This window comes from Watersipora subatra, chromosome 10 (genome assembly GCF_963576615.1).
Source record: "Watersipora subatra chromosome 10, tzWatSuba1.1, whole genome shotgun sequence".
Classification (NCBI taxonomy): Eukaryota; Metazoa; Bryozoa; class Gymnolaemata; order Cheilostomatida; family Watersiporidae; genus Watersipora; species Watersipora subatra.
The window spans coordinates 14,478,793-14,490,696 of record NC_088717.1 but is presented as its reverse complement, the minus strand read 5'-3'; the positions used below and the strand labels follow the sequence as shown (position 1 = coordinate 14,490,696).

The window sequence follows — 11,904 nt, the reverse complement described above, 5'->3', positions numbered from 1 at the left end:
AGTTGACAAAGCACTGAGGCTGCAAATCAGCAAACTTAACCAAGTCTCCTGCGATATGATTGTGAGCAATATATAACACTGATGTATTAAATTTTACCATAATTATAAAATTTATTGAAATTGGAGAGTCAGCAAAACCAGGCAGTCCTTGTCCTGTGTCAGCGAATTGCAGCGACGTAACGTAATCGATAAAATCAGTAGCAAAGAACTTTTTAAATATGTCGATGTCAATGGAGGTATTTTTTATTCAGTTTTCTAGCCATAAACACATGTCTAGATTGGCAGTTTTTAATCCAAATCTTTGATGAATTAATGTGTTAGTATTTGCCTATATTCCTTTTTAAAAACCTATTCTCTGTGGTTCTTTTTAGCCGGTTATGTAGTTAGCTAAATATATCTAAAACTTTTACTACTACATAATATATATACATGTAAATGCTATCTTATATAAAAAATTATTGAATTTATTTTAGAGTTTAGCGAAAACAAGAAACAAAAGGTATGGTTGGAGGGTTCATGATCAAACTCCTGTATCGATGTACATTATAGCATGTTCTTCAAATAACTTTAATATCTGAAACATAGCATAGGGTGTAGAAAATGACTAGTTATATTTTATCAGAACTGTTTGAGCTTGAAATGTTAATCTTATTTCTGCAACAAAGGAAGTATCGCGTAAGCAGCGACAGCGAGCATCATTGTAGACAAGCTGGAACACGATTAAGCCCTAATGTCTCCAGATAGGCTCAATGTTTATTAGCTCGAAATAATTCGGTGATCAGATTTCTAAATCCAAGAGCAACCGCAATCTATAAATAGCATAATTAACAACGGCAGCGGACCTTATCATATATACTCTCTTACACTTTTTCCTTTTATCATTTGTATACGAAACTTCTTGTAACATAAGCAAACAGAGTCAGTATTCGACCAACTGAATCTCCCAACTGCGGCAAGCCGATTGGTCACTCAAAGTTTAACTGTGACAGGGGAAGCTAGAAAATCCTGAGAGCATCTTTTGAACAAAATTTATTCCACCAATAGAGGAATAGATTGTAAATGAAATGGACGAATAGGAAGCGGACTTGCCTCACTGACTAAAGCAGCAGCACTCTTATCCTCTATTACCCCATCTGTTTATTCTTAATAACCCTGCAGCCTTCATCTTCTTCCAGAGTGCAGAACGCTGCCTTGATTAACAGAAACCCTCTGCTGCCAAACATCGTCGTCTGTTTTATCTCTGCTGCCTCTATCTGCAGCCTCTATCCGCTGCTCTGTGTTTTGATTCTGAGGACAGCCAGATACCCTGAGATGATGAATTCTGCTGTTTCAGCTTACCCCTGTCATTCATATTACAGCAGCGGTGGTGAGGCGCGGCCGTTGGGCAGCCATGGAGGTAGCAATAGTTGGCATCATCCAACCACACAACCTCACGGTGAGTCACTTTTTAAGCTTGTATTTGTTGGTATACCTTTATGTTTGTAGTTCCTGGTTTCCTTTAGTGCTGGAGTTCACATCTCTGCTCTCCGATTTCAACAGTCTAATAGAGCGTTGAATTATCAAGGCAGCGCTCTTAACACTTCGTACCCTTTCCCACAAAAACCTGCTGACTTTGTTTTGAAATACTACATAACTTGAAATATTAAAAACAATGTATTAAATTAAGCAAAGGGAAAAGCAGCGGCAAGCTCCAAAATCCTGAATAATTTTTCCATTGTCAATCAGATACCCTGCAGGTGGGTATATAAGAGGCTTGTTCTCAGGAACCAGATGAAGATTTCAAACCAAGTATTTTTAGCGACCTGGTGGAAGGCATGTAGCATATACGTGTGAAGTTTTGATAAAATCAGCCATAAACTGGAAACACATAACATTTACAGACAGACAGAATGACAATGTAGAATTTATTGATGCAGGTTTTTAATCCTGTAAATGTTCCTGACTTGTTAAAAACAATCAATTTTTTTAGGCAGACGACAGTCGTAAATCATTACTTGCATTACAGCAAGCTGCAATTTAGGCCTTGCAAGATTTGTGTATATATTCTGGTCAAAGAAATTTAAGCGTATTCACTCTCAGTTCATGTCATAGTCATACAAAATTAATGTATAGTCGGACTAGCTTACTATCAGTAGAAAGTTGAGATCTCTCATAGATTTATGCTGTTCTGTAGAAAGTCATAAAAATTTTGCAAACTGGTGATAAAAATTCTATAACTTAAATGATAATCACCCTAACGCTGAAGTTGAACACAAACTGTAGAGGTAAAAAACATATTTCAACTCAAGTGTTTACTTGTTTACTAATATATAAATATTTCTTCTTTTATTATTATTTATTTTGTTTGAAAGTGAGCTTAACCATCAGGTCACGTGAGTGTTATGTAATAATGCTATTAAACTGGTTGACAATGGCAGCACTCACTGGTTAATCAACTGTTAACCTCTGCTGAGTGTTGAAGACAAAAGTTTGTGGTTGTCATCCAGAGAAACCTAACTTAGATCTTATCAAGTGTTCATAATATTTGTTGTGTTTCACAATCATAGAAGCGCTACAAATACTCATTGACAAAAATTATCAAAAAATTCAACTTTGATAACAGTTTTTTAGAGTTGTATTGTTGTGATCATTACAAGGCTGCCAGGATATATGATAGAACACAATTTTTACAACACAAATTGTATTGTGTCATATTGAATGACAAATAACTTCATAGCCTTATTTCTGTCAACAGCTGGTCTGTCAAGCGTGTTTGACTACTACCAGCCCCAGGATTATTATCACTACCACCCCTCGTTGACAAGCCACTGTATGGCAGTTGGCAGCACGGCCAGCACACCGAGTCCTCATGCCTATGAAAGCAGCAGGGCCTTCCATAATGGAACTCCAGACGCTATATATGGACAGGTAACATACACCCGAACTCCTCGTTAGTTATTTCCACAATAATTGCAAAATCCGCACTTTCTGTGTCCAAATTTTCCATAAAAAAAAATTATTGTATCTAGCAACATTTTGCTATAAAGTAGCTTCCGTAATTTTATTTGCTTTTAATTGTACTTTAATGAAATTAAAATACAAGCTGCTCAAAAATTAATTTTGTATTAATGAACTTTTTGTTGAATTTTTCTTGAATAAAAGAATTATTTGCTGTCTATAAAATATGCTGTTATAACACAGCGTTAGCAGTTTTATTTTAATTTTATTTCGGGGAAGCCAAAATAAAAATCGTCCAAGGACTAATTTTATACGAATAAACTCTTGAAAAAATTTGCAAAAATTTAAGTAATTAAAATTCAAGAGAATATCTTAGGGTCTGTAGACATTATAAAGCTAAAATCTAACGCACATTTAATAACCAGTGGTATATATATATATATATATATATATATATATATATATATATATATATACATACATACTATATATGTATATTGTATATGGTTATTAAATGATTACTATATATATTATATATAGTAATCAGTGTGATATATATATTATATATAGTAATCAGTGGGATATATATAATGTATATAGTAATCGGTGTAAGTAATATAATTCAATTAAATCATTCAGACAGATCTGTAAGTCAAATGCTTTGAATTGGGCTACTGCACATATGTATAACTTTTTATTGGCATTAGTAACAATCAACAAAATAATGTTTTTTTAACATATCAAAACAAAAATGAGAAACTATTGAAATTGAAATTAGGAATTATTGAGTGAATTGAACAAAATTATTTCAGAAGCTGATTATCTAATATGAACATTCTGTTGAACTCGCTCAATAAATTATTAACGAAAGTGTTTTTAAATTCTTCTGCTTGGTTTTACTTAAAAATAACTTTGGAATACGAGTCCTATTTTGTATTAGGTTATGCTTAGACTATAGAAAGCTGAAGTTTACCGAAAAAAATTAATAAATATTTTACAAAGTCAATGAGCGGCTGTTGAAATTTTTTCCTGTCGACTTTGCAACTTGCGCTTTGACATTATTTTCCTAGAAAGAATTAGTTTAATATGTGTCAACTTATTTAATATATGTGGCAGTTTGAAATATATTTTGTCAGTAGAACAAGTAACAAAACCGAAATACTAAAAAAAAGAGTAACCCCGAGATTCATCTGCTTGTAGCTTACGAGTGAAGGCACATATGCACCCTACATCAACGGCAGCAACAAAAAGAAAGGAGTAAACTGTAACAGTAAAAAGGAAAGGCGACGTACGATTAGCATCAATGGAGCTTTTGCCAATTTGAGAGATTGCATACCTAATGTTCCGAAGGATACTAAACTGTCTAAAATTAAAACACTTCGTCTCGCATGCGGGTAAGTTGAGAGAGGAATTGGAAACAATCTGATGTCATAATTATCTTTGCTAAACGCTTATTATTTAGTTTTTAGATTCCTGGTGATAAAATAAAAATTCAATTTTGACATAAATTGACAGATTTACTGTAACTTGGTGATTAGATGACATTCTGATTGATTTGTTGATTATTTGGTAGTTTAATTGATTTGTTAATTTAAAAATTATTTAATACTTGGGTATGGTCAGAGTTAATTAGAACTTACATATCATGTGGGTTAGCCAATCAGGAAAGAGATGACAAAGCTCTTCTTGCTTAGGTCACAAATAATCGACTCTACCATATTTACTGTGAATTACTTTTATTTTTGTTTTTATTAAAAATGAAACTTTTTATATAATAATATTTTTATTTAAAATTTTCAACCCTGATTAAAGTTAGCAATTTAATCTTGACATTTTTTCATTGGCTTTCTACAGCAAAAATAACATTATTCAGTTGAGTTGACCACAGCTGAAATAAGTACGTTTGTTTTTTCTAGCAAAAGTTTTTCCATACGATGTTTTTTGTGAACAGATATGCTGAATAGCTGTGTTACTCAGGTAAATAAAGTCCTAGAGAACTGAGACCAATAGTTTTACGAAAATTTGAGCTGTTGTTTTGAAATAATCTACATGATAGCTGCTCTGCATGGGGTATATTTATGAAGTAGAGATATACAAAGCCAATTTTTTGCAGACATGAACAGGAATAATATCGGTACAAGCTTTCGATAACATCAGGCCTAGATCCAGCGAGGTTTTTATGTTCAGAGGCTTTTTGCATCTTTTCTAGTTTATCAGGCAGTTCTATAAGCTTAGAGATACATGTTTCACTTGTTGGAAAATTGGCAAAAGTAGTAAGTTTGCTGTTAGGATAAATATTTATATACCTATTAAAATTTTTTAAACAACAACTTTTTTTCTCTTTCAAACAACATTTCTTTATTATAACTTAGTTGGTCAATAAGCAAACTAAGCTGGAAAAATTGTAAACCTGTGTAAAGTAACTGGAAGAAGAGATCAGCATATTTGTGTATCCAGGGGTACAACCAGTATAGTGGTGCGTGATTACCATCTGTGGGCTAGCATATCAACCACCCGTTTACGCTTGTCACAGAGATGACATGCCATGGATATAGCCTAAACTTTCTTCTACACAAATATCCATGTAGACAACCTGATCAGCTGTGTCTTACGAAAACAGTGAATCAACTACGAGATGCATGTCACACAAACTTTTTATCATGTACGCAATTAAATTTATGTCTTGTCTAATAAACTTTGATTTGAGTCTGTCAGCGGTAGTCACTAGGAATTTTAACTATCTTGCTGACTTCCATCTTCAAGGTCAAATATTTGCTATAATATTATTGTCTACAGGCAGGGCTTGATTAATAGTTACTTTATAAATGGCTCTTCAATATGCTGATAATTATTATGTCAACTGTTTAACAAAATTTTATTTCTCTTTATATGGCCTTTGTGAAAAAGACCAATAAGTGTGTAATAAGCCATAATAATTGTGATTGCCGTGTATTTAATTTTAAATGCAGGAATTTAAAACTTAATTTAAATGCAAACACCAATTTGCAGGTGTCTTAAACATCTGAAAACCGGCGTTTAAAATGCTGGTTCCCAGAAACCAGACGAAGTTTTGAAATCACATATTTTTAGTGACCTTGCAAAAAGCACAGAGCATTTGCTTGCAAAGTTTGGATTAAAAATGGGCAAAAATGTGAAAGAACATAGCATCTACGTAAACTAACAGATACGCATGCACACACAGAATAACAAGGTGGGATCTGTTAATTTTTATTGCAACTATCATATGGAATGCCTATCACTAAAGGTTCCTTGCACTGAGATATTAGATAGATATGAACTATGATCTTATCACTGAACAGTGCCATTGATAAAATGACTGTGTGAATATTGCAAGCCTATCTCTCTAGTTCTTCACCCTTGTTCTAGCCTTCCAAACTGACGATTCCCTGTTCCATCCATTTTTATTTCAATACAGATACATACAGCACCTGATGGATGGTCTCTCAAGCGATAACCTTCAGCCAATGCAGGAGTTCAAAGCAGATCTCTCTAGAAAAACTCCGTGTAGAGCAGAGAAAAGGAAATGTATTGAAGCCGAGATTGTAAGTATAAAAACCATATTATTTTCATTTGGTTTATACAAATATTTTCTCCTAAAGGCTGATGTTTTTGCTTTAAAAGTTTTTCTTTTACAACTTGAATGAAATAATTTAAAAACTTGATGTAACAATTTTCCAGGTTAAGGTTTTGTAATCTCTTTAGTCAGTAAGCTTTGTTATACTAGACCGATGACGACTTCGCACTTTCTCTCGCGCCATCTTCAGTCTGTCTTCTTTTTATTCTATTCATAATTATGCAACCTGCCACCGATGTCAAACAGTAAATAACGGAGCTCACGGGCGAGCCGCGCGATCTGTCTTGAGTAAACAAAGCTAGCAACTGCACAGGTGGAGAAAATTAACTTCTGGCGCTGAGCTGTGATGTAATACTAGTGAGAGGAGAGGATACTGTCTTGTTAGGATTTGAGGTTTCCTTTCATCAAAGCAATTAAATTGCTAATGAGATCAATTAGTGTTTTTAGCCCAGAATTAATGTGATGCCTTTATTTTTATATTTTTCTTGTTTGTTATAGAAAGATGTAAACTACCATAAGAAAATTAATTTCTTTCAATTTTTCTTATTAGTGGTGGGGCTGCTTGTGTTACCATATTCATCAAATATTTATGAGCTTAATATCTATAAATATAAGTAATAAATATATTTTATATACAAGCTAGAGCGATACAGGCTTGAAGTTAAATAGTCAATTATTAAAAATATGTAGAAAAAAAAACAAATGGTTGTGTGAATAATATTATGCAATAAAAAGATAGATGGGTGTGAGGATTAGAGGATTAGATTAGGAGGATTAGAGGACACATCTTAATTTAAATTTTTTGTTAAGTTCTTTTTATGGTGGTGGCTGTTTTTAAAGTAAATAATTATATTTATTAAAATGTATATATGACGCTAGCGGGGTAAGTAAGACAAATAGCTCAAAAATACCAAGTGTATTTTAGGGGTCTAAAATAAGCATTTGTTAAGTCCTAGGTATATCGATAAATTTAGAGTTATTTTCTATATGTTGATTTCAACTATATGCGATTGACATAGTCATTACTTTATCAATGACCTACAAACAATGTAATAAATTTTTTTAGCACACTTCAAAAATGTTTGTTATAAGGCAAACATTTGTTTATCATTATTATCGACAACTAAAATTAATCCAAATATCTGATGAATTAATGTGTTAGTATTTGCTAATATTGCTTTTTTTAAATTTATTTGCTGTGGTTTTTTTTTTACCCAACTATTTAGTCAGCTAAATATATCAAAAACTTTTACTACTACATAATATATACATGTAAATGTTACTTTAAATAAAAAAATTATTGAATTTATTTCAAAGTCTAGCGAATACAAGAAACAGAGGTTTTGTTGGAGGGCTTGATGATCAAACTGCTGTATCGATCAAATTCAGCCCAACTCAGCTATTGTGTGCTCCTGTGTACCACTACTGACAATCTTTTTAAATTCTTGCTGAATATCTTAATTACTTTAAAAGGTTTAATCGCGTATCCTTTAGTCTTAGAAAATTCGGAAACACCTTTAGTAAGACGTCAAAGATCAGGAGGTTAGCTATTTGCTATTGCATCGATCTTTTACCACGTTATGCCACCATGTTCATTTGCCAAGACCAACCATTGGTAGCCGCTTGGTGTTTGATGTACAAGTTTTTATTCTTGTTGTTGTTTCTGCTGATGCTCTGACTTTATAAGCGAGTCCTTCAACCTATTAACGGCTTCTCTAGAAAACAACTTTGGCTACTAAAAACATGAATATCATATAAAATTTAATAATTTGCCACAAGTACATATACTTAGAAGTGATATATGAAAAACTTGGCTAGAATCTTGAGTGATCAGGAGCTGAAGGGTTGGGGGTGGTATTAGACTCCACTGCGTTATATAGAACAAGTACTATAAACATGGTGTCTTGAATGATAGCTTTGGTGGCTCAGTGGTATTTGACTTTATTATATATATGAGTTATGATAATATCTAATAATAATATATCAACCTTACCATCAAAGCTAAGGGCAAAGAGAGATGAGAAACTGGTATAAACTCTATTGCGCCATATAGGCCACTATATATATAGGTCACTATATATATAGGCCACTATATATATAGGCCACTATATATATAGGCCACTATATATATAGGCCACTATATATATAGGCCACTATATATATAGGTCACTATATATATAGGCCACTATATATATAGGTCACTATATATATAGGCCACTATATATATAGGTCACTAACCACATATAATCACTATTTTTCTATGATTCAGTTAATCCGCAAGTTTATGCCATCTGAAAGCTGGAAACAACAAAAAATCCCACACGTCAAGTTTGTGAATGATGAGCAAGAAAATGCTGCGCTAGCTATTCCATTTTAAACATTTTTCACATTTCAGTCATTTCTAGCTCGATTTGAGCAGTTCGCTATGACTTCTGGCGCAGGAGTCCTTATCTTTTTAACAAAGCTCTTGCGCTAATCCGAAACACGTGAGTGTACATTGAAACCCTTATCATACGGTAACTCAAAGTGCACACAATTCCAAATCTGCTCCATCCGCACAAAAGAAACAGTGATTGTGAGTTACTATAGTTCGAGTAAAAAAGAATAACTCTTATTCTGGTGATGTTTGACTTCACCGGTAAACACTTTCATCATATCGATGTGAGCAGTTACAGATAGGCTTTCACATACAGAACAGCGATAGTGGAGCTAGTAACCATGACATGAAAATGCTCAAAACCGATTATATCACGACGTTGATATTTTCTGTTTGAGTTTGTGACTTGAATATTTGGTTAAAAGTAGCATTTAGTTGAACCTACGCGGAAATATGACGCGGTTATATGCCATTAATAGTGCATTAATTTGGTAGGTGTCAGCTAACGTATTAGTTACACCGTCCTGATTTGTTTTAATGGCAGGGTTGCTCATCGGGCAGTATCGATTACATAATAGAGAGGCAAATCATGTCATTGTTAGTCACTTCCTGTAAGCGATGCTTCTCTTGGATTCCAGTCAGGCCCGTACTGACGCATGGCTCCCAGCTGCTTCTCTCTCTAGTCTCATTACAAAATTCACTTTCAGGCTTGTTTACGTTTACTCTCATTCTCTCGGAGTGCACCGATTATGCTGGCATAAACAATGAATGAATAGTCTAGACTGAGTTCTCAGCCCTTAATTTTTGTCCTACAAAACTATTAAGGGTATTCCACATCTTTAGATACCAAGGCTACAGATATCATAAATTGGTGATAGGATATTTAATTATGTTATCTTATTTCTCCTTGACTGATAGTCTGGGAAGGAGACAACCTCTCCCTTAGTCTGATTGAATGTACTCGCAGGTTTACATTGCACTATCTGAACTCTTACTTTGCGTGCGTTCAGAAATAATCAGTACACGCACACTAAACTTTTTGTTCAAGCAGCAAAAGAAAAATCGTTGTCTGACATCCCAGTTGGTCTTACCGTTCATTCCACGGTTGGTGTTTTTTGCATTGATTAGCGGAGTAGTTGTCTGGTTTTGGTCAGCACATACATTCATGGCTTGACAATGAATACATTACTTGTAGGCAGCTGCAGCGGAAAGGAAGTCAAGAGGTCGCAGCGGGTGGCCACAAACTATTTGGGCGCAAGACCTAAAAGGAGACAGCTCCTCCGAATATCTGCCACTCAAGCAAGCATACTTGGCAGCTGATGCGCAGAAGGCTATGCCTCCTCTAGCAAAAATGAAAAATGAGTTAACCTCTCCTGAACACTTAGGCTCAGAGGATATTCAAGATGCCTGCACTTCTGGTCACTCGTCACTCTGCGAAGAGTCGTCTTCTACTGCTGGAAGTTTGGGCTGATTTCTCAAGTTTTTTACAGCTATTCTGTGATTCTCAATAATAATCTATAGAATTATAGGCTCATGTCTAATATTACCGTTGCACCAGACACAATCACCATTTTTACAGTGAACACTCTTCAAATCTGTTTTGTTTGCAATTTGAAGTGACACTGCATATTACTTCTCTCTTGAGAGAGCTTTATTTTTCCTAAAACTTATTTATTTTATCTGGATCAAACTTATCACTTTTTTGTTTTTAATTGTAAACCACTGGATGCCTCTCAGCCTCATTTATGATATGTGCCAACATTGCGCCTTGCTGAAAGCTAGAACCTGGTGGGGATCTCATCTACCATCTATTAAAGTTTAACACCTGATTACAAAATATAATTCATACTATATAATCAACCAACTCTACTGCATCTATAGTAAGTGGCAGGGTAATTAATCTATTAGTTTGTGCCAAACTAGAACATAGACTAATGGTACATCTATGGAAAAGATGATGCAGCTCTTTATTTGCCTACCCTAAGTACCCTTCAACTAACCCTAAATACCCCTCACCTACCCCTAAATATCCTTCATCTACCCCTAAATACCCTTCACCTACCCATAAATATTCTTCAACTACCCCTAAATATCCTTCAACTACCCCTAAATAACCTTCACCTACCCCTAAATATCCTTCACCTACCCTAAATATCCTTCATCTGTCCCTAAATATCTTTTACCTACCCTAAATATCCTTCACCTACCCCTAAATACTCTTCACCTACCCTAAATACCCTTCACATACCCCTAAATATCCTACACCTACCCTAAATATCCTTCACCTGCCCCTAAATATTCTCCATCTACCATTAAATATCCTTCACTTACCCCTAAATACCCTTCACCTACCCTAAATATCCTTCACATACCCTTAAATATCCTTCAACTATCCCTCAATACCCTTCATCTACCCCTAAATATCCTTCATGTACCCTAAATATCCTTCACTCACTCCTAAATACCCTTCACCTACCCTAAATATCCTTCACCTGCCCCTAAATATCTTTTACCTACCCTAAATATCCTTCACCTACTCCTAAATACCCTTCACCTACCCCTAAATACCCTTCACCTACCCTAAATACCCTTCACATACCCCTAAATATTCTTCAACTATTCCTAAATACCCTTCATCTACCCCTAAATATCCTTCACGTACCCTAAATATCCTTCACTCACTCCTAAATACCCTTCACCTACCCCTAAATACCCTTCAACTACCCCTAAACTACCCCGAATTTCCAAAAACTGCAAAAAGGTGACTGGCAGCCTGCGCAGAAGGCTATACTTTCACTAACAAAGATGCAAAATGAGTTAACATCTTTTGAACACTTATTCAAGATGCTTGTATTTCCTGTCACTCATCACTCTTCTGCCAGTCACAGTAGTAATGTCCGCCAATATTCAAACTAGTGCTTGTCAAATAAACAAGTCATGCTGCTTTAAAAACACAAGTAATATATGCTTTATAATTTGATACTTGACATACTAA

At 34.5% G+C, this 11,904-nt stretch overlaps 1 protein-coding gene across 1 annotated transcript; it reads left to right on the top strand.

The window, feature by feature from the left end:
• Window positions 1-218: 218 nt before the first annotated feature.
• Window positions 219-10,734, top strand: LOC137406813 (heart- and neural crest derivatives-expressed protein 2-like). Its single transcript, XM_068093425.1, has 6 exons — window positions 219-236; window positions 1,159-1,435; window positions 2,735-2,907; window positions 4,138-4,331; window positions 6,374-6,500; window positions 10,105-10,734. The coding sequence occupies exons 1-6, from the start codon at window positions 219-221 to the stop codon at window positions 10,378-10,380; spliced, it is 1,065 nt and encodes a 354-aa protein (XP_067949526.1). The 3' UTR covers window positions 10,381-10,734.
• Window positions 10,735-11,904: the final 1,170 nt, after the last annotated feature.

Bases quoted from the DNA above. Each gene is read 5' to 3' on its own strand.
- LOC137406813 (XM_068093425.1), top strand. The intron at 1,436-2,734 runs GTGAGTCACTTT...TTCTGTCAACAG, and splicing joins TCCAACCACACAACCTCACG to CTGGTCTGTCAAGCGTGTTT. The intron at 4,332-6,373 runs GTAAGTTGAGAG...ATTTCAATACAG, and splicing joins ACACTTCGTCTCGCATGCGG to ATACATACAGCACCTGATGG.